Source organism: Zootoca vivipara, chromosome 8 (assembly GCF_965207765.1).
Source record: "Zootoca vivipara chromosome 8, rZooViv2.hap1.1, whole genome shotgun sequence".
Classification (NCBI taxonomy): Eukaryota; Metazoa; Chordata; class Lepidosauria; order Squamata; family Lacertidae; genus Zootoca; species Zootoca vivipara.
The window spans coordinates 60,461,144-60,479,258 of record NC_142591.1 but is presented as its reverse complement, the minus strand read 5'-3'; the positions used below and the strand labels follow the sequence as shown (position 1 = coordinate 60,479,258).

Sequence of the window (18,115 nt, the reverse complement as noted above, 5' to 3'; positions counted from 1 at the left end):
TTGTATAAAATAATGTAGTGATGCAAATGTTGCTCTTCCTCCCTGAACCCCAAATTTTAGGGTAAAACCCCCCATCTATCCCATCATAATTATACGAATACAGGATCCTAGGCTGCTGTGAACTAGCACTTGATCTCCATTTCCTTGTTGATTTTATAAAGCAGTCACTTGCTGGTGGTTTCCATAGTAACAAGTGACCTTATTCCCCCCCCCCCATATTCTTCCGATCTCCTCTTCCCCTAACCATACAGAGAGTGTAGCATAAAATCACCGAAAATTCCACTTGTGCTATTTTATCCACTGCAGAAAAAAGTAAGACACAGTTTTCAATCAAATTAGGAGAAGCGTACACCCTGAACGATCCTCCTCAACGAATCGATTTTTCTATATTTGATATATGCACAGACAAAAGCACACAGATGCAAGAATGAATTGTGACTACTTACACCTTTGGTTTCTGCGTTTGCTCTTGTACATAGTCATCCTGAAGACAATCCGGCTATCCAAGAAACAATTCTCTCCAAGACCGAGACAAAAGAGTCGAGGCTGTGCTTCCGCTCTGCAGTGAGGCAGTTGCTCACTGGCAGAAGGTAACCAGCAATCTCTCAGTGAAAAGCCAGGGTAATACCATTCTCATCCAATCTTGGGGAGATATTGCTAGCTCCATTGCCTCAATTGCTGCCTGGGGGTAAAATGAACTCCACCCCCATTCCTGTTAACGTTTAAGCACCTCTCCTGAAAACCCATTCACTCTGAGGAAACATAAATCAAGCCACGTTGCTTTAACGATGTAATAATCAGATATCATTTTTCTGAGTGACCTCAGAGTGTTCTTCCTTTGGAAATCACAACTGACAAGAAAACGATCTGGAGTAAATAAGTGTACATGCAATTAAAAACTGACTATTTTGTGGAGTGGCAGCAGGGGGAAAAAAGCTACTAAACAGAAATAGTATCAGTTAAGTACTTATTGTTATACGTACCACAATCACTTATCCTAAAGCAGGGCTTGTTTTAACTTCTGCTGTATTGCTAATCATATATAGTTCAGGATGGAAGGAAATAAAGTAAAAGCTTTCTACTAAGCCAAATTAATGGGGATGGGAGCTTGGTTAGTGAAGAGCAAGGCTTGAGCAAAATAAGTTGAAAAAGCAACTCTTTCTAATGCCCTAGCCTAGTGTCACTTCTGTCAATGTTGATTCCCTCTTGTATAGCTTTAAAACATATTTCCTTAGGGTTCATGCCCTAAGTTCAAGCTATCTGCCCATACAGCTGCTTTTCACTTCAGCTCTTTGCTCTAATTGTCTCTTAACTGGCTGTCATGGTGAGAGACCATATTCTGTGAGAACTACTAATAGTCATTATGTGTGTTCGGCTCTTGACAACAATGCTTTATTCGTGTTGCCAGAGCCTCTCCATATTGTCCTTGCACCTCCCATATCATCTGCTTGCAGCTGTCAGGACCTGGCAGCTAATGATGATGGGATCTGAATACCAGGACCAGCCTCCACCTTCCACGCAAAATGGAGGGTGTTCTAGCACTTTGATGCACCAGAGAAATGTAGCTCCTAGATGTTTGAAGCCAAGCTTCCCTGCATCCAGATGAAATCCAAGGCAACATCCTCAAACATTTAGATCCCCTTTTCAGAAATCATTAGTGGTACCTCCACCCTTTTTGTTTTCCACAAAACGTCTTCACAGGAAATACTCCAACCCCCTCCAAACACAAATGCCCTCAGATTCCTAACTGCAGTGGGCTTTCAACAATGCTGTGACTGAGAACCACTTCACCAAAGTCTCCCTTGAAGCTCCTTGCTGAATGCCCTTCTTTGCATCAGAACATCCCACGGCCCTACTCAGCAGAAGCCCTACTCAAGCCTGGAATGCCTGACCTCCCCGAGTCCTTACATTTCTGCCTGATGGATGGCCTACTTTGGTCTGGGAACACCTGACTCTCCTCTGCTTTTCAGTTTAATCCATCATAGACGATTCCCCCTTCTCTATCCAACTCAGCAAATTACAGAAATGTAACAAGACTTCCTCCATTCCCCATCATTCAGAATACACTCTTGTCCTCATTCCACTTTTCAACCCACCCTTCCCCTTCTGGGGTAGCTTTCTTACTTGCTCTATAACAAGCCCCTTTTATAAGTTAGGTTCTGAAGTCTCAGCTCCATTCTGGCATCCTTGCAGAGACCCTCCACTACCTAGAACAGGGGTCCCAATTTACACATGGTAGCTCCAAATCAGAGTAGTGGCCTGCTCTCCACTGAGAACACAGTCAGGGGCTGCAGAGGGAAGAAGTTCTCCCAGCAGTGAACTAATCCACTTCCCAACTTGCCCAACAGTCCTGAGGGGATTACTCACCCAAACACAGAATAAAGTTCAAACGTATGTCAGATACATAGTGCCTGAGTAACATTAGTAGGCCCAGTGATTTCCTATGGTTGGAGGGGAATGGGCTGTGGAATATTAAAGGAAGGGATATTAAAGGAAGGAAACACACACACACACACACACACACACACACACTATTTGCATACAAATATGCAGCAATTTGCCTCTGGAGGCCTCCCCTTCCAAAAGGGGTAGGCAGAAATCAAAATTTGGGCTATTTGCATCCATGAACATGTGACCTCTATATATGACATTTGGAATGTGCAATCACAAGACTGCCTTTTTATGTGTGCAAAGTTACTAGGCCCATTAACATTTGAATTTAGATTCAGATAGGTAGCCGTGTTGGTCTGACGCAGTTGAAATATATATATATATATATATATATATATATATATATATATATATATATATATATATAAAATAAATTGTCCAGTAGCCCCTTAGAGACCAACTAAGTTTGTTATTGGTATGAGCTTTTGTGTGCATGCACACTTCTTCAGATACCATTACCATCTGAAGAAGTATCTGAAGAATCTGGTATCTGAAGAAGTGTGCATGCACACGAAAGCTTATACCAATAACGAACTTAGTTGGTCTCTAAGGAGCTACTGGACATTTACACACACACACACACACACACACGAATTTAGGTTGATCACAGAAAATGATGTTTAGAACTGCTTCATGCATTCTCTAATACTGGTGTGGATGTGGGCTGTTTCCATTCTGCACATGGACAGAATAATCTAAAACAGTAACAACCATACCTCTGGAACCTTTGGGCAGGTAACGTGGGTGATATTTGCCAGTACAAGTAATCTGTTTGAACTATATAACCGTTATGCACCTTTTGATTTTATTCTATAATATATAATTCAAATACAGTTTAACAATGTTGTCCCCCCCCCCCCCAGCCTCCTTATATATTTTTAGCCAGGAATACAATACAGTCCTGGGCAGAAGCAAACTCTACTCCTGATAATGGAACTGAACTGAGAGTTTCTACCAGGCTTGTTTTTAATGTTATCAATGGAGGGGGGGGGGGTTTGAAGTACTTTATATGCTTAAGATTGAATTTTGATTAGAGTTTTTGATTAGAGTTTTCTAGATGTTGTTATGGTAACAAAAGGATTAGTTTTTATCCCATAGCAGACACATTCGTTTTCTCCCTTATATTACCTTTCTCAAAGATAACAGCAAAACCTAATTAATAGATTACCTCCAGGAAATATGACTGTAATCCACCCAGAGCAGCTGCCGTGTATTCCTTGCTAAAGCGAGTGGTGCTACTGCAGTTGTAGCGCATTATGACTGAACTACTGTGGTTTTAATTTACTTATTTAACAAAGTCAATATAATGTTTGAAGGTAATGAAACACCCAAGTGGTTTACAAGGAATATTAAAATTATTATTCCAAAAACAGTCAAAAGATTTTGAAAATAATTGAAATTAACAGTGGCCCAAAGGAAAAAAGATTATTACATGTCAACATCTGTGTGTTTGGATAGGCTCACCTACACAAAAATGTTGGTGCGTGAAAAAAGTGTGCAGGCAACCCCTGATCTGCACAGGGGTTGCGTTCTGGGTCATCATGCGCATTGGTGGAGCATGCATAAGCCCACCCTGCCCCATTATGCCCCACCCCTGCCCCGCTCTACCCTCTTCTGGGTACAAAATCGGCACATGCATGCACAGTTGCAAGCAACTGACTAAATTCTCGGACACAAGAACTACTCATTCACAGTGCCTCCATCTTGCCAGGAGTCAAGAACAGCTTATTTTCCCTCATGCATCCCACCCCTGCTGCTAGGCATCAGCCCAGGGCCAAACGGCCCCTCCAGAGCCAGATATTATATAGAAACAATTCTGAGTGTTATCTTGATAGCAGCTTGCCCCCCAAATTCCTAAAGGCTGCTTCCAGCAGCTTCATATGGATATTAAATAGTGTCATGGATAAAACAGTACGGTGTGGCACCTCACATCATAACCACTAGCAGACTGAAAAGCAGCCTCTCTGGACTCATTCCCATAGACAGGACTGGAAGCATTGTAAGACCACGTCTCTAATGCTCATTCCACAGAGCCGGTCCAGGAGGATACCATGGTCACTGGTATCGAAAGCCGCAGAGAGATCAAGAAGCAGGAACAAGGTTGCACTACTCCTTGTCCCACTCTCTGCAAAGGTGATCCATCAGTGATTAAAACCAACTCAGTTTGATGGCCAGCCATGGGTCTGTTTCCTGCTGCCCTTATCATTTGCTGCACTTGGGAGTTCCCTGGGCTGTGGGACCCGGGACCTCAGATCTGGCCTCAGCTACACCAATGATCAAAAAGCAACAAGCAAAGTGTGTGTGTTGGGGTATGAAATTGGATGGCAGAAGTGGTGAGGTGCAATGTGTGTGTTTATCCCTGTGTTTCATTATTTCCTGCCTGAGCTGTTTTTCTGACTCCCTCACCCCAAGGTTTTGCCCTCCAGAGCTCTTCTGCAGAGGAAAACATACAACAGATTCATCAAATGGTGTTCTCTAGGTGTTGCTGGGACTAGCCATTCAACTCCAGCCAGCACGGTCAATGGTCAAGTGTAATGTGGGTTGTAGTCCAGGGATATATTGAGGGCATGTTGGCTACCTCTAATGTAGCAGGTAGGTGGGTAGGTGTAGGGGTGTGTGTGTGTGTGTGTGTGTGTGTGTGTGTGTGTGTGTGTAGGCAGGGGGGATGTTAAATACCCAGTACACCAGCATCACTGCTTTGGGGTATAAATCAAAATCTCACGAGACTTAATCAAGGATACTGGGTATTTAACATCCCCCACATAATATGCAATTTGGCCATCAGCTCAGATCATCTGGGAGTTTTTATCGCTTAAAGAAATCTGAGAGGTGTTCTGTCCCAATTGCTGGCACTACAAGCAATGGGGAGATTTACAAGTGACTTCAATAGGTTCTCCTCAGCAGGATCTTGATATGCCAATAACTACCAAAGTTGCTTATTTTTCTCTCCAAGTGAGGTGGCAGCTTCCTATCCTCATATGACTTATCATGTGAAGGTCCAAGCTTTAAGGCAGCGCGCCATGATGAAAATAATCTGCAGGTTTCAATTTCATTGAGGAAGAGATAGTACAATCACCAAACAAAAGAAGGATAACCTCAGTCTTAAAACACATGTTTGGGAGAAATTTAAGCCACAGCTAATATAACTCCTTAGATCTCAAGGTAACGGATGGAAACTGAGTTTTAAAATACCAGAAGGAATCCCTTTGAAGCCTGGGCACAAAGGGGAGATAGTTTAGTGGAATCAAATCAGTTCCAAGGATGGGTAAATGTGTGCCAAGAATTTTAAGCAATGAGGTCATGATAGGTCATGCCTCATGAAACCATGTGGACTGTCACTGAAAAGATGCAGATGCAGAAATTCAGCTCACTTAAACATGTAACCTCTCTTTTGAAAGATCATCAGCTAACCAGCTATACCTAAGTCTCTAATGCAATGAAATATGGTGATTTTACAGGTCACATTCTTCTCCGTTCTTTGAAATTAGGAGGTGTGGTATAAATGGCTCATAGCGTTTTAGGATGATTGTTTCACTAAATCAGCATCTAGAAATTTATCTGTAATCTTCTAGGTTCACAGGGGTCCTGCATATATCTGATGTACTCAGCATCCTCGACACAGTCTCTTCACACTGTGTAGTATAATTCCTGAAGAGACAATCTGCTCAATTCTGCCCAGTTACCAAAATGGCTGATTAATGTGCTTCACACCTTTTCTGACTGCTGCACATACACAGAATATTCAGTCTCCCTTTAGAGTGGCCGCTGGGTATGGGGATTTCTGCTCCTTCCTCTCTACATATTCATATGATTTTTAAAAAGAATTCCTGATTTCCACTGAGATGATAAATTAACACTTCTAAGCACTAACCTCTGGCACTTGATGCTGGACATTTAGTTTCAGAGCCCAAGGCAGGATGCATGGAAAATGCTCTTTAAAGAGTACAATTTCACCAAACCTTTTATTTTCATTTCATTCATCACCGGCTACACAATTTGATCAGAATAGCAAGGATATTGCATTGCAATTCCCACCCTCAACAAGTTTACATCATTTCCTTCTGGAAACTGCTGCAACAAAATTGTTTTAACTGGTTTTAACATTGTTGCAATCCACCCTGGGGTCTCATGGTAATATATTATAACAACACCTCCAGGCTCAGAGGCAGTCTATACCACTGAATACTAGATATTGGTAATCAGCACTTCAGGCAAGGGCATTGTTGTGTTCATTTTCCTGGTTGCTGTTAAAACTCTGAAGCCTGTGAGCACTTTCTGAAGTCCTTTCGCATGCTACTAGGACCAGTCTCTTCACCTCTGAACTTCTTCAGTGATGCACAACTTAGCAGATCATAGGCAACGATCAATATTGCTCCGTCAGAACAATGATCAGGAACTTGATTTTGTAGTTTATTATTGTTGTTGTTGTTTAGTCGTTTAGTCGTGTCCGACTCTTCGTGACCCCATGGACCATAGCACGCCAGGCACTCCTGTCTTCCACTGCCTCCCGCAGTTTGGTCAAACTCATGTTCGTAGCTTCGAGAACACTGTCCAACCATCTTGTCCTCTGTCGTCCCCTTCTCCTAGTGCCCTCAATCTTTCCCAACATCAGGGTCTTTTCCAAGGATTCTTCTCTTCTCATGAGGTGGCCAAAGTATTGGAGCCTCAGCTTCACGATCTGTCCTTCCAGGGAGCACTCAGGGCTGATTTCCTTAAGAATGGATAGGTTTGATCTTCTAGCAGTCCATGGGACTCTCAAGAGTCTCCTCCAGCACCATAATTCAAAAGCATCAATTCTTCGGCGATCAGCCTTCTTTATGGTCCAGCTCTCACTTCCATACATCACTACTGGGAAAACCATAGCTTTAACTATACGGACCTTTGTCGGCAAGGTGATGTCTCTGCTTTTTAAGATGTTGTCTAGGTTTGTCATTGCTTTTCTCCCAAGAAGCAGGCGTCTTTTAATTTTGTGAGTGCTGTCACCATCTGCAGTGATCAAGGAGCCCAAGAAAGTAAAATCTCTCACTGCCTCCATTTCTTCCCCTTCTATTTGCCAGGAGGTGATGGGACCGGTGGCCATGATCTTGGTTTTTTTGATGTTGAGCTTCAGACCATATTTTGCGCTCTCCTCTTTCACCCTCATTAAAAGGTTCTTTAATTCCTCCTTGCTTTCTGCCATCAAGGTTGTGTCATCTGCATATCTGAGGTTGTTGATATTTCTTCCGGCAATCTTAATTCCGGCTTGGGATTCATGTAGTCCAGCCTTTCGCATGATGAATTCTGCATATAAGTTAAATAAGCAGGGAGACAATATACAACCTTGTCGTACTCCTTTCCCAATTTTGAACCAATCAATTGTTCCATATCCAGTTCTAACTGTAGCTTCTTGTCCCACATAGAGATTTCTCAGGAGACAGATGAGGTGATCAGGCACTCCCATTTCTTTAAGAACTTGCCATAGATTGCTGTGGTCGACACAGTCAAAGGCTTTTGCATAGTCAATGAAGCAGAAGTAGACGTTTTTCTGGAACTCTCTAGCTTTCTCCATAATCCAGCGCATGTTTGCTATTTGGTCTCTGGTTCCTCTGCCCCTTCGAAATCCAGCTTGCAATTCTGGGAGTTCTCGGTCCACATACTGCCTAAGCCTGCCTTGTAGAATTTTGAGCATAACCTTGCTAGCATGTGAAATGAGTGCAATTGTGCGGTAGTTGGAGCATTCTTTGGCACTGCCCTTCTTTGGAATTGGGATGTAGACTGATCTTCTCCAATCCTCTGGCCATTGCTGAGTTTTCCAAACTTGCTGGCATATTGGGTGTAGCACCTTAACAGCATCATCTTTTAAAATTTTAAATAGTTCAGCTGGAATATCATCACTTCCACTGGCCTTGTTATTAGCAGTGCTTTCTAAGGCCCATTTGACTTCACTCTCCAAGATGTCTGGCTCAAGGTCAGCAACCACACTACCTGGGGTGTACGAGACCTCCATATCTTTCTGGTATAATTCCTCTGTGTATTCTTGCCACCTCTTCTTGATGTCTTCTGCTTCTGTTAGGTCCTTACCACTTTTGTCCTTGATTATGGTAATCTTTGTACGAAATGTTCCTATCATATCTCCAATTTTCTTGAACAGATCTCTGGTTTTCCCCATTCTATTGTTTTCCTCTATTTCTTTGCATTGATCATTTAAGAAGACCCTCTTGTCTCTCCTTGCTGCTTTTTGGAAATCTGCATTCAGTTTCCTGTATCTTTCCCTATCTCCCTTGCATTTTGCTTGCCTCCTCTCCTCCGCTATTTGTAAGGCCTCGTTGGACAGCCATTTTGCTTTCTTGCATTTCCTTTTCCTTGGGATGGTTTTCGTTGCTGCCTCCTGTATAATGTTACGAGCCTCCATCCATAGTTCTTCAGGCACTCTGTCCACCAAATCTAAATCCTTAAACCTGTTCCTCACTTCCACTGTGTATTCATAAGGGATTTGATTCAGATTGTATCTTACTGGCCCAGTGGTTTTTCCTACTTTCTTCAGTTTAAGCTGGAATTTTGCTATAAGAAGCTGATGATCTGAGTTACAGTCAGCTCCAGGTCTTGTTTTTGCTGACTGTATAGAGCTTCTCCATCTTTGGCTGCAGAGAATATAATCAATCTGATTTCGATGCTGCCCATTTGGTGATATCCATGTGTAGAGTCGCCTCTTGTGTTGTTGGAAGAGAGTGTTTGTGATGACCAGCTTGTTCTCTTGACAGAACTCTATTAGCCTTTGCCCTGCTTCATTTTGAACTCCAAGGCCAAACTTGCCAGTTATTCCTTTTATCTCTTGATTCCCTACTTTAGCATTCCAATCCCCTGTAATGAGAAGAACATCCTTCTTTGGTGTCATTTCTAGAAGGTGTTGTAGGTCTTCATAGAATTGGTCAATTTCACTTTCTTCAGCACCGGTAGTTGGTGCATAAACTTGGATTACTGTGATGTTAAAAGGTCTGCCTTGGATTCGTATCGAGATCATTCTGTCATTTTTGAGATTGCATCTCATTACAGCTTTTGCCACTCTTTTGTTGACTATGAGGGCCACTCCATTTCTTCTACAGGATTCTTGCCCACAGTAGTAGATATGATAGTCACCCGAACTGAATTCGCCCATTCCCTTCCATTTTAGTTCACTGATGCCCAGGATGTCGATATTTATTCTTGTCATCTCATTTTTGACCACATCCAGCTTACCTCCACTCATGGTTCTTACATTCCAGGTTCCTATGCAATATTTTTCTTTACAGCATCGGACTTTCCTTTCGCTTCCAGGCATATCCGCAACTGAGCGTCCTTTCGGCTTTGGCCCAGCCGCTTCATCAGCTCTGAATCTACTTGTACTTGTCCTCCGCTCTTCCTCAGTAGCATGTTGGACGCCTTCCGACCTGAGGGGCTCATCTTCCAGCGTCATAACTTTTATATGCCTGTTGTCTTTGTCCATGGAGTTTTCTTGGCAGGGATACTGGAGTGGCTTGCCAGTTCCTTCTCCAGGTGGATCACGTTTAGTCAAAACTCTCCACTATGACCTGTCCATCTTGGGTGGCCCTGCATGGCATAGCTCATAGCTTCTCCGAGTTATTCAAGCCCCTTCGCCACGACAAGGCATTGATCCATGAAGTTTATTATATACAGCAGTAAACTCACAAGCTATATACAAATTACTATATACAGACACGAACTTCATCACTCTCCAGGCACTCCAGAATACTCCTAACTAGCCAAACAATGTCATAGGTCATGCTGCCTATATGAGAGACCTCAGCCAATCATCGAGCTGTTACTAGGTCCTCTTATCTCCAGGCAAATTTCTCCCATGCTCTGTCTCCCTAGCCTGTAGTCAAAACATTAATTGCTCACTTGCCAAACTCCAACTTCTGTTTCCAATGTTCCTTTTACACTGCATCATCTGTTGCATTGTAAAACTGTGGCTTTTGGATCCTTATATTGCCATGTCACACTAAATTGCATTCCCACCAGTGGTGCGGTGTGACACAACAGCTGCCCTCACTGGACATGCTGCCACCCTTTTATTTGCACGCATGCTTCTGTTACCCCCATGAGTCATCCATGGAAACCGCTGGAAAAAAACTGCATGCCAGAATACCACCCCAAATTTCAAAGCATGAACAGCAGCAGCATGATGAAGACGGTGTGAAAATTACTGAACAAAACTCCCATGATTTTCCGGGTTAATGGGATTGAAACAGATTCTGCCCCCCATCTCTCCCCCCCCACCCCCGGAAGCAATTAATATGGGAACAAACTTCCACTAGATTCTGCTAGATTTCCCAGAAGCGGCTTTTACATTGCGTGATAGATCACATAAAATGCAAAGAATATCAGGTAAGGAAACATCAAGAAAATGGAATGAATTGCTGTCCAAATGCAACCTTGGTTAGCCACTGTGAGGGAAATGGATGCTGGATTACATGGAGATTTGGTCTGATCCACTAGAACTCTTCTTATGTGCCACGTGGGCTGACCCACTAAGCTTTGGTATTTTGACTATTAGGGATGAAACCCGAAATCGTTTGCATATAGTGTATGCTCACTGAGCTACAGTGGTTAAGTGTGGTTAGCACTGTAGCCTTGTAAATTATATTTACTGGTCTATAATGGAATGGGTCTTGACTTTCTTATGACTGTGAGAATCTCTCTGGACTTCCAATCACCACATGGTGTTAACCTTGAAATATACGCGGCCATATGCAGCCTTTATGCGGCATATTTTAACTGGAGAGGTTATGCATGCATATCATTACTTGAACCCTCCTTCCTTTCCTCATCACATTTAGCTGCAATTATCCACACTGATGAGCTCTTTCACCATGCGGAATTAAGCTGCAAATGATATCATTTTGCTGTTCATAGACCAAAGCCATGGCAGAACTCCATCTCAAATCCATATGCCTTGTTCCTGTGTGCTATAGAAAGTTCAGAAAAAACCCCAGTGCTGCATTCAGTCCGTCTCCAAGTCCCAGCGGGACACAATTTCAACATAAATAAATAAACTTGTGAATCTGTGACTGACAAAACAGATAGGCTTAAAATTGTTATTTTTTGGCTTCTGCCTCAGTCAGTAAAAGAACTGCATTTCAAACCTGGCACTGGGAACTGGCAATAGTACAACTGTCAGGACTGTTAGGTAGATGGAGGCAGCTGCCTTAGGCAGTAGCTTCTGAGGAGCAGGCAGTGGTGGCAGTAATGCGTTGGGCTGTGTGTGCCTCCTGGCTTGACCTGTGGCCCCTAAGCTAGATTGCTGCCTTCAGGTGTGGTGGAGCCCTCCCCCCAGCATTGAAATAAAAATTCAGCTGCCAGTTGTACATAAGGTGGTGTTCAACTAAGTTTTACTTATGAGTAAGAACATCAAAATTAATGAACATGAGTAACTTAGGACCATTAATTCAATAGGGGCTACGTGAGTGGACGTTCATCGAATAGCACACATGGAATGAGGACCATCCCGTTTTGTCCTTTGCTTCAGGCAGCTAAACCTCTTGGGCCAATTGTGACCACTGTAATCCTCATGGCAAAGGCAAAAGTGGATAGCACATTATTCATAGCAATCCCAAACAGAAAACTCCCATCATGTGCTTGCCGCCTTTTATTTTTAATTGGTACACAGGTGAACAAACGATGCTTGTTAAAATCCCGCTCATCAGCTGCTTAGAAGGGAAGATTATTGTGGAGAGAAGCTGTATTTCGTCCCCTGCTTCCCAAATGGATGATCAACAGAATATTAACCTTTTGTAAAGGGTTTTTGGCTTCTGCCTCAGTCAGTAAAATAACTGCATTTCAAACCTGGCACTGGGTACTGGCAATAGTACAACTACAAAAACCATAGAAGCAGGACACAACACAACAAATCCAGAATGAGGCAGCTAGACTGGTGACTGGGAGCAGCCGCCGAGACCACATAACACTGGTCTTGAAAGATCTACATTGGCTCCTAGTACGTTTCTGAGCACAATTCAAGGTGTTGGTGCTGACCTTTAAAGCCCTAAATGGCCTCGGTCCAGTATACCTGAAGGAGTGTCCACTCTCCATCACTGAGGTCCAGTACTGAGGGCCTTCTGGCGGTTCCCTCGTTGCGAAAAGCCAAGTTGCAGGGAACCAGGCAGAGGGCCTTCTCAGTGGTGGCGCCCACCCTGTGGAATGCCCTCCCATCTTTTGTCAAAGAGAAAAACAGCTACCAGACTTTTAGAAGACATCTGAAGGCAGTCCTGTTCAGGGAGGCTTTTAATGTTTAATAGATTACTGGGTTTTATTTTTCTGTTGGAAGCTGCCCAGAGTGGCTGGGGAAACCCAGCCAGATGGGCGGGGTATAAATAATAAATTATTTTATTATTATTATTATTATTATTATTATTATTATTATTATTATTATTATTATTATTATCATGGCAGCAGCTCAATTTAGGCCAGATTTACACTATACATTTAAAGCAGGATGGTACCATTTCAATCAGCCACGACTTTCCTCCAAGAATACTGGGAGCTTGTGTTTCTTAAGGGTGCTAAGAGCTGTTAGGAGATATCTATTCCCCTCCCAGTGTACACTTTTCAGTGTTTCCCGGGGAAAGGGATCAATAGTTAAACTACTCTGGGAATTGCAGCTCAGAGAGGGGGATAGGGTCTCACTTACTGTTGTCTACTCTCCATGGCAATGGTTCTCTAAGTTTCCAGATCAGCACCTCATACCCATCATTGTAACTGGAAATGCTATAGGTCAAACCAAGATCTTTCGAATGCAAAGCAAGTGCTTTACCCCTGAGCAACGGTCCCTTAGCACCTAAAGGCAGCTCATGAAATAAAGCCTAATTTCTCTTTTAAGGTCCATGTGATCAGCAGCAGTGTAAACGAGATTCTGCTGCTAAAAGATACCCATCTAAACTGTCTCAAATACATAAATTCAAGCAGCAGGGGAAAATATGCCACAAAAAAGTGGAAGCTCCCTCCCTCCTTGTCTGGTGTGATTTTGTATAACCCTGTACTGAAAGAAGCGTTAGTAGAAAATGAGGGTAGCACCTATAGCTAAGGATGGCAGGTGCTGGTGAAATTTGATCCAGTTTTCATTTAAAAGATAGCCTGCCTAATCTGTACATTCAAAAACAACATAGAAATGGAAACACTGCCATCCTTTGAAATTTGCACTTCTCCGAATTTTTCAGTGCAGTTTTCCAGCCAAGTATTGTGTAAAAAAAAAATGCATATCCTAAAGTAAGGTATACATGCATACATGAGTGAAAATAACATATGGAAATGCATAAATGCATAATAGGAGGTGAAATTGCTTTGCAGAAATATGTATATCTGGTAAAATTGCATACAAGAATGCATACATTAGGATAAAATTGAACAAAAATATTCATGAATTTTCGGCGGTAGAGCTCAAAACACACACACACACACACACACACACACACACACACACACACACAACCTGATGTGGAGAGCTGAATTTAAGGTTGGGAAAATGACAAATTAGTCCACCCTCCCTAAAGGCCACCCTTGCAGCATTATATTAGGCATCCAGCCAACCTCAACACTTTCATCTGTTTTACCATTTGCCTGTTATGATCAAAGTCCCTATAGTCCACTTCAGAGTGATAATGTGATTGTTTAAAGACAAAACATGTCAATGGCTGCAAATTACTTCAAAATATCAGAGCCCTAAAACGGCAGCAGCAGGGATAGAAGCACTCAGGCTTTTGAGAGTCTCAATCTTCTATAGTTGGAGGATGGATCTTTCATGATAATAGCTCTAGCTTTAGAATACTAAAACTGCAATCCTATACCCACTTACCTATGAACTCAGTGGGATTCAGCTCTGAGCAGATGTACATAGATACATAGATCTAGTTACTTTTTTTCAGGAAAAAATATATTTGGAAAGGTTGTACATTAATTCACTGCTGAAAGTGACTAGAGTCTCTCCCTAAGCATTTACACTCTTGTTTCCAGTAAACTCTTCTTGGGGTCTGTCTGCATGCTAAACATTTCAAAAATGGAATATTCACAGCAATAATAATTGCTGGAAGAAAAGGAATTACACCTGCAGAGAAGACGGGAGAAAGAAACAGAAAGAAACGATTTGGTTAGGAAGGACAGTCCATAGCTGCCAAGTTCTCCCTTTTTTTAAGGGAAATTCCCTTATGCTGAATAGGCTTCCTCGCGAGAAAAGGGAAAAATTGGCAGCTATGACAGTCTTGGGTGCTATATGAAAGGACTACGGCAGACACATTTTGTCATAGCTCCAAGCATCTCAAAAATTAATTCAAGGATCCTCGTATACACCTAGGACAAAAGTATGGAGGCACTGCAGAGGAACACCTGCATGCTTCTTTCATCAACGGATATTTCCTAGAGAGGGTATTATGCACACATGCATACATAAAGCCTAAAGCACCCTCCGCTCAGCAACCAAAGCGTGAAGGCCAATCAAAACGTACCATTTCCAAGAGCTTGATTTTGACACTCGGAATTAATGACCGATTCTGCAGTTGGCTTCTAATTAGAGAAGTGAGCAATTCAGTTTGACATGAATGATGAGAAAATCTCAGGCAATTTTAAAGGCCTCAGTAGGCTTCAACATGAACTAAGTGCCCCAAATACCCTGGTTTTCCACTTGTTTGTCAAAAGTTTGTTTCCTGCAAAGTATTTGTCTGGCTCAAGTGGAGTCTGCCTTCTGCAGTCGGGTTGCAAACCAGAGCAGCTGCAGAAGTCTTTGGAAAGGGGTGGTGGTGCTAGCGCCATCTCCAAAGGCCCCCCAAGGGGACACCCTGAGAGGCTCCCAGTCTGCTTGCCTCCACAGTTTGCTTGCAAGCCATTTCAAGGCTCTTTACAGAACCACCATCCCTCTAGCTTATTTCTCTCATTTTAAGCCTCTGTTTTATTAGGAAAGCTAAATGTCTGCTGTATTTTAAATAGCTCTCACTGCTGGCTGCTTCAAGTGAGTTAAAATCACCATCTTCTCTTCCATACTCTCACTTTCACAGCCATCTATAGTTTCTTTGTGGTATGCTAGGCCCTACCACAAGGGACCCAGGTGGCGCTGTGGGTTAAACCACAGAGTCTAGGGCTTGCTGATCAGAAGGTCGGCAGTTCGAATCCCTGCAACGGGGTGAGCTCCCGTTGCTCGGTCCCAGCTCCTGCCCACCTAGCAGTTCGAAAGCACATCAAAGTGCAAGTAGATAAATAGGGACCGCTCCGACGGGAAGGTAAATGGCATTTCCGTACGCTGCTCTGGTTTGCCAGAAGCAGCTTTGTCATGCTGGCCACATGACCCGGAAGCTACCTGCGGACAAACGCCGGCTCCCTCGGCCTATAGAGCGAGATGAGCGCCGTAACCCCAGAGTCGGACACGACTGGACCTGATGGTCAGGGGCCCCTTTACCTTTACCTAGGCCCTTAAGGCTACTGTTTTTGAATCATTACTTTAATTGAGCAGACACCTTCCCCTTCCCCTGGTCTCAGCCAGAATTCTTCCCCCTCCATTTCCCCTGAAGAATTTTACTGCATCTCAGCTTTACTATGTGTTTCTGTGCATGTTTTTAGAACTGATATCTTTAACTCCTTAAAGGGCTGTTGTTAAGTGTGCTGCTTACCAAAGTCTGGCCAAGCGATGTCCGTTTCACAGTTTTAAAAAAATTAACATGCAGATTCTCCTTTCGATACAATAAAAGTACTTAGGATTTATCTTTGTCGTACTTGATTACAGGAACCCTTGAGGTGCTAAAAATGGAAGGTGCCCAAACATAAAAAGATCTTGTTTAAACATGAGTGTCACAGTGACATATGAGAATTGTAGGCTTGTGTGCATAAACTGGACATTGCTATGCTTCCAAGGTTACTACTTAAGTTCAGAAAGAGGTTTTGGGTACAATTCTATGCACACATTGAACTTTAATGCCACATATTTCTGAACCGGTAAGCATAGGATTTGGCTGTTAATAAATCTTTTAATTCCTCTTCAGTGAATTATGCAATATATCTTTAATGTGCAATACATATTTAATCTTTATCTGGTTTTCCCACAATTGGCACTGATGGCCCATATTTTGGAAAGAAAGAAAAATTAGCGGAGAATGTGTATTTAGATATGCATATGCTATGTGTGTTTGTGTGTCTAATCTGTAATCAGCATGCCTTAGTGACTACATTTTAAGAACTGATATGCTAAGTGAAAACAAAAACAAAACTTAGCATGTAAAGTTGTGAGAATCTTTCAAAAGCTTTTAGGATGCATAAAGTGTCAGATGTAAAGCATCTGATTAAACGTCAAGACTCTTTCATTCCTCATAAGCAAAAAGGAAAAAAAAGTATTTGCATGCTAATTTCTCGGAGCTTTAAAAGCCAGAGTTTATTATAATCCTTTTTTAAGATGCAGCAATTTAAAATAAATATCTCAATTATCCTGCCATCTTATTATGCAAAACTTTATTCAAGTTTTCTCTGGGTATCAGCTACATTTTAGCAATTTGAAAATAAGTTGTTACTGGTTAGAAACTCCCACCCACCCCCTTTTTTTGCTAAAACGGCACAGTTTATTTATTCCACCTGTAGCTTTCATGTTTTAATTTCCAATGAGTCCTGATGTACCTTGGAATTTTATGAATGGATCCTCAATGAAAAGGTCAGTGAAAGAGGACAAACAACCACAGATGACATCTCGCCCAATGCTACTGATCTTTTCCTGAAGATTGCAGCCCAGGAAGTGTTGGGTCTGTTAGTCATTCTGTGAAGGATAGCTGTGTTTTGGTTCACTTATTGCAGGCATGTCCAAGACATCGACTCAGAGATCCTGGGACTGGTATTGGTCGATTGCAGGCTCCTCCTCCTCCCTCTGAAGCCGTCTTGCCTTCTTGGGGGTTAGAGCTCCAGAGGTGGGGAGAGGGGAGAGGCAGGAAATGAAAAGCTCCACACCTGCTCTCCCGCTAGTTCAAATGCAATGAAAGCAATAAGAAAGGAGCCCTTCCCCAAACAGTGAGGAAGGCAAAGAACAAAACACATGGAGAAAAGCCCCCTTAGTGCTCTATGAGTTTGAGCGAGGGAAAGGCTTTAATGCAACAGTAGGGGAAAGAGAGGGATGCAGGTGGTGCTGTGGGTTAAACTACAGAGCCTAGGGCTTGCTGATCAGAAGGTCGGCGGTTCGAATCCCTGCGACGGGGTGAGCTCCCGTTGCTCAGTCCCAGCTCCTGCCAACCTAGCAGTTCGAAAGCACATCAAAGTGCAAGTAGATAAATAGGGACCGCTCCAAGCGGGAAGGTAAACAGCATTTCCGTGTGCTGCTCTGGTTTGCCAGAAGTGGCTTTGTCATGCTGGCCACATGACCTGGAAGCTGTACACCGGCTCTCTCAGCCAGTAAAGTGAGATGAGTGCCGCAACCCCAGAGTCAGTCACGATTGGACCTAATGTTCAGGGGTCCCTTTACCTTTAGGGGAAAGAGAGGGATGAAGGAAGTAGGGATGCTGACACAAAGTCAGCTACGATTTGAAGCAACAGTAGGGGAAAGACGGAGAAGCCCGGCACACTTTGACTGGCTCCTCAGATCTGTGTAAACTAATATAAAAATATAGTTTGACTTTTCTCACTTGTTTAGTTACTTGTCCATCTAGCGGTGATATCCAAACATAACTACTGT

General features: G+C 42.8%; 1 protein-coding gene across 9 annotated transcripts in view; it reads right to left on the bottom strand.

Moving 5' to 3' along the window:
- RALYL (RALY RNA binding protein like) overlaps positions 1-18,115 on the bottom strand; it is a 258,264-nt gene that overhangs the window by 68,898 nt on the left and 171,251 nt on the right. The window contains exon 1 of one of the 9 annotated variants that reach the window (XM_088675668.1): positions 447-619. The exons of 7 other annotated variants lie outside the window; for them this stretch is intronic. In XM_088675668.1, coding sequence (XP_088531794.1) covers positions 447-483 — 37 coding nt within the window. In that variant the 5' untranslated portion in view covers positions 484-619. Of the gene's footprint in view, positions 1-446; positions 620-18,115 lie in introns of those variants that run through there. One more of the 9 variants, XM_060277727.2, reaches the window with a different exon arrangement.